This window comes from Bos indicus x Bos taurus, chromosome 24 (genome assembly GCF_003369695.1).
Source record: "Bos indicus x Bos taurus breed Angus x Brahman F1 hybrid chromosome 24, Bos_hybrid_MaternalHap_v2.0, whole genome shotgun sequence".
Taxonomy (NCBI): domain Eukaryota; kingdom Metazoa; phylum Chordata; class Mammalia; order Artiodactyla; family Bovidae; genus Bos; species Bos indicus x Bos taurus.
Genome location: NC_040099.1, coordinates 321,317 through 325,941, shown reverse-complemented (window position 1 = coordinate 325,941; position 4,625 = coordinate 321,317). Strand labels below are relative to the sequence as shown.

The following is a 4,625-nucleotide window of genomic DNA, read 5'->3' as shown; positions in this document are numbered from 1 at the left end:
TAAAGAAGACTAATTTAAACTTCCACCAACAATGAATGAGTGTGAAAAAAAATCAACCTTAAAATGATACAGAGTTAGACATATGTAACAGGGCCTGGCTCTAATATTAGCCTCTGGCCCAATTTTGTGGTTGAGGCTTCATTGCCTGTAGAATTAGGGAACACCCATAGTAAACTGACTTTTCCATTAGTTAAAACTAAAGTTCAAGAAACAAGGTAGAAGTTATCAGCCTCAGTTTCATTCTTTCTTAAGAAAGAAATTTCCTGCTAATCATTTTCCTAAAAGCATTTTTCACATCTTTGTTCCTCAGACTGTAAATCAGGGGGTTCAGCATAGGTATAATCAATGTATAGAACACAGAGGTCACTTTATCAATATCCAGTGAATGGCCAGCACTGGGACGCAAATAAATGAAGATCAGGGTACCATGGTAGATAGAGACCACAATCAGATGGGACGCACAAGTGGAGAATCCTTTTCTTCTTCCTTCGGCAGAACCTGTTTTAAGAATGGCTGCTATGATGAGGATATAAGAAAGGAGAACTGTTAGAAGGCAGAGGGCTTCCACTAAACTAGCAAAGACCACCAGTACAATGTCATGGATGTAGGCGTCAGTGCAGGACAGAGAGAAGAGAGGGGAGATGTCACAAAAGAAATGGTTAATTTCATTGGAGCAGAAAGACAGGTGAAAGGTATTAGTGGTGTGAATCACTGAGCTCATGGTGCCCCCTAAAAACGCTCCAATTGCAAGCTGGCAGCAAATCTTCTTGGACATAATAACAGTGTAAAGCAGGGGGTTGCAGATGGCTATGTACCGGTCATAAGCCATGACAGTCAAGAGAAAAGACTCTGTGTCCACCAAACAGCAGAAGAAATATAACTGTGCAGCACAGCCATTGTAAGAAATGGTCTTCTCATCAGAAACTAAGTCCACAAGTAACTTGGGGGCAATGACTGAAGAGTAGCAGGCGTCTACGAAAGACAAGATGCAGAGAAAAAAGTACATAGGGGTGTGCAAAGGGGGACTGGCTGTGATTAATAAAATCATCCCAAGGTTGCCCATCAGGGTAACAGAGTAGATGGACAAAAACACAGCAAAAAGAACACTCTGCAGTTCCGGGTGGTCACTGAATCCCAAGAGAAAGAACTGTGGCTTCACAGTGCTGTTCTCCACCTCCATTCTCTGCAGGGTTCCTGGAGGTTGGGATTTCAGCAGGGTACCGATGGGGATGTTGATAATAACCTGAAGATTATCTACAAAGAAAAACAATTAAAGTAGTTAGAATAGTAATTCTAAATCCACTTGGGTACCCTCATAACACTAAGGCATAAATAAAATTTAGTATAAGCATAGCTTTTCAACTGAAATACTTTTTAAAAAATTAGTTAATTGTCAATTTTATTTTATTTATCCTTTCAAAGAACCAGCTTTTGGTTTTGTTGATTTTTGCTATGGTCTCTTTTGTTTCTTTTGCATTTATTTCTGCTCTAATTTTTAAGATTTCTTTCCTTCTACTAACCCTGGGGTTCTTCATTTCTTCCTTTTCTAGTTGCTTTAGGTGTAGAGTTAGGTTATTTATTTGACTTTTTTCTTGTTTCTTGAGGTGTGCCTGTATTGCTATGAACTTTCCCCTTAGGACTGCTTTTACTGTGTCCCACAAGTTTTGGGTTGTTGTGTTTTCATTTTCATTCGTTTCTATGCAAATTTTGATTTCTTTTTTGATTTCTTCTGTGATTTGTTGGTTATTCAGCAGCGTGTTGTTCAGCCTCCATATGTTGGAATTTTTAATAGTTTTTCTCCTGTAATTGAGATCTAATCTTACTGCATTGTGGTCAGAAAAAATGCTTGGAATGATTTCTATTTTTTTGAATTTACCAAGGCTAGCTTTATGGCCCAGGATGTGATCTATCCTGGAGAAGGTTCCATGTGCGCTTGAGAAAAAGGTGAAATTCATTGTTTTGGGATGAAATGACCTATAGATATCAATTAGGTCTAACTGGTCTATTGTATCGTTTAAAGTTTGTGTTTCCTTGTTAATTTTCTGTTTAGTTGATCTATCCATAGGTGTAAGTGGGGTATTAAAGTCTCCCACTATTATTGTGTTATTGTTAATTTCTCCTTTCATACTTGTTAGCATTTGTCTTACGTACTGTGGTGCTCCCGTGTTGGGTGCATATATATTTATAATTGTTATATCTTCTTCTTGGATTGATCCTTTGATCATTATGTAGTGACCTTCTTTGTCTCTTTTCACAGCCTTTGTTTTAAAGTCTATTTTATCTGATATGAGTATTGCTACTCCTGCTTAATTGACAAACCATTAGCCAGACTCATCAAGAAACAAAGGGAGAAAAATCAAATCAACAAAATTAGAAATGAAAATGGAGAGATCACAACAGACAACACAGAAATACAAAGGATCATAAGAGACTACTATCAACAATTATATGCCAATAAAATGGACAACGTGGAAGAAATGGACAAATTCTTAGAAAAGTACAACTTTCCAAAACTGGACCAGGAAGAAATAGAAAATCTTAACAGACCCATCACAAGCATGGAAATTGAAACTGTAATCAAAAATCTTCCAGCAAACAAAAGCCCAGGTCCAGACGGCTTCACAGCTGAATTCTACCAAAAATTTAGAGAAGAGCTAACACCTATCCTGCTCAAACTCTTCCAGAAAATTGCAGAGGAAGGTAAACTTCCAAACTCATTCTATGAGGCCACCATCACCCTAATACCAAAACCTGACAAAGATGCCACAAAAAAAGAAAACTACAGGCCAATATCACTGATGAACATAGATGCAAAAATCCTTAACAAAATTCTAGCAATCAGAATCCAACAACACATTAAAAAGATCATACACCATGATCAAGTGGGCTTTATCCCAGGGATGCAAGGATTCTTCAATATCCGCAAATCAATCAATGTAATACACCACATTAACAAATTGAAAAATAAAAACCATATGATTATCTCAATAGATGCAGAGAAAGCCTTTGACAAAATTCAACATCCATTTATGATAAAAACTCTCCAGAAAGCAGGAATAGAAGGAACATACCTCAACATAATAAAAGCTATATATGACAAACCCACAGCAAACATTATCCTCAATGGTGAAAAGTTGAAAGCATTTCCTCTAAAGTCAGGAACAAGACAAGGGTGCCCACTTTCACCATTACTATTCAACATAGTTTTGGAAGTTTTGGCCACAGCAATCAGAGCAGAAAAAGAAATAAAAGGAATCCAAATTGGAAAAGAAGAAGTAAAACTCTCACTATTTGCAGATGACATGATCCTCTACATAGAAAACCCTAAAGAGTCCACCAGAAAATTACTAGAAATAATCAATGACTACAGTAAAGTTGCAGGATATAAAATCAACACACAGAAATCCCTTGCATTCCTATACACTAATAATGAGAAAACAGAAAGAGAAATTAAGGAAACAATTCCATTCACCATTGCAACGGAAAGAATAAAATACTTAGGAATATATCTACCTAAAGAAACTAAAGACCTATATATAGAAAACTATAAAACACTGGTGAAAGAAATCAAAGAGGACACTAATAGATGGAGAAATATACCATGTTCATGGATTGGAAGAATCAATATAGTGAAAATGAGTATACTACCCAAAGCAATTTATAGATTCAACGCAATCCCTATCAAGCTACCAACAGTATTCTTCACAGAGCTAGAACAAATAATTTCACAATTTGTATGGAAATACAAAAAACCTCGAATAGCCAAAGCGATCTTGAGAAAGAAGAATGGAACTGGAGGAATCAACCTACCTGACTTCAGGCTTTACTACAAAGCCACAGTTATCAAGACAGTATGGTACTGGCACAAAGACAGAAATATTGATCAATGGAATAAAATAGAAAGCCCAGAGATAAATCCACGCACATATGGACACCTTATCTTCGACAAAGGAGGCAAGAATATACAATGGATTAAAGACAACCTCTTTAACAAGTGGTGCTGGGAAATCTGGTCAACCACTTGTAAAAGAATGAAACTAGACCACTTTCTAACACCATACACAAAAATAAACTCAAAATGGATTAAAGATCTAAACGTAAGACCAGAAACTATAAAACTCCTAGAGGAGAACATAGGCAAAACACTCTCCGACATACATCACAGCAGGATCCTCTATGACCCACCTCCCAGAATATTGGAAATAAAAGCAAAAATAAACAAATGGGACCTAATTAACCTTAAAAGCTTCTGCACATCAAAGGAAACTATTAGCAAGGTGAAAAGACAGCCTTCAGAATGGGAGAAAATAATAGCAAATGAAGCAACCGACAAACAACTAATCTCAAAAATATATAAGCAACTCCTACAGCTCAACTCCAGAAAAATAAACGACCCAATCAAAAAATGGGCCAAAGAACTAAATAGACATTTCTCCAAAAAAGACATACAGATGGCTAACAAACACATGAAAAGATGCTCAACATCACTCATTATCAGAGAAATGCAAATCAAAACCACTATGAGGTACCATTTCACACCAGTCAGATTGGCTGCGATCCAAAAGTCTACAAATAATAAATGCTGGAGAGGGTGTGGAGAAAAGGGAACCCTCTTACACTGTTGG

At 36.7% G+C, this 4,625-nt stretch overlaps 1 protein-coding gene across 1 annotated transcript; it reads right to left on the bottom strand.

Annotated features, from left to right (window-relative positions):
* Positions 1 to 247: 247 nt before the first annotated feature.
* LOC113883005 (olfactory receptor 5I1-like) lies at positions 248 to 1,183 on the bottom strand. The gene has a single exon (XM_027526314.1). The coding sequence runs from the start codon at positions 1,178 to 1,180 to the stop codon at positions 248 to 250; it is 933 nt and encodes a 310-aa protein (XP_027382115.1). The 5' UTR covers positions 1,181 to 1,183.
* Between the last annotated feature and the right edge of the window lie 3,442 nt (positions 1,184 to 4,625).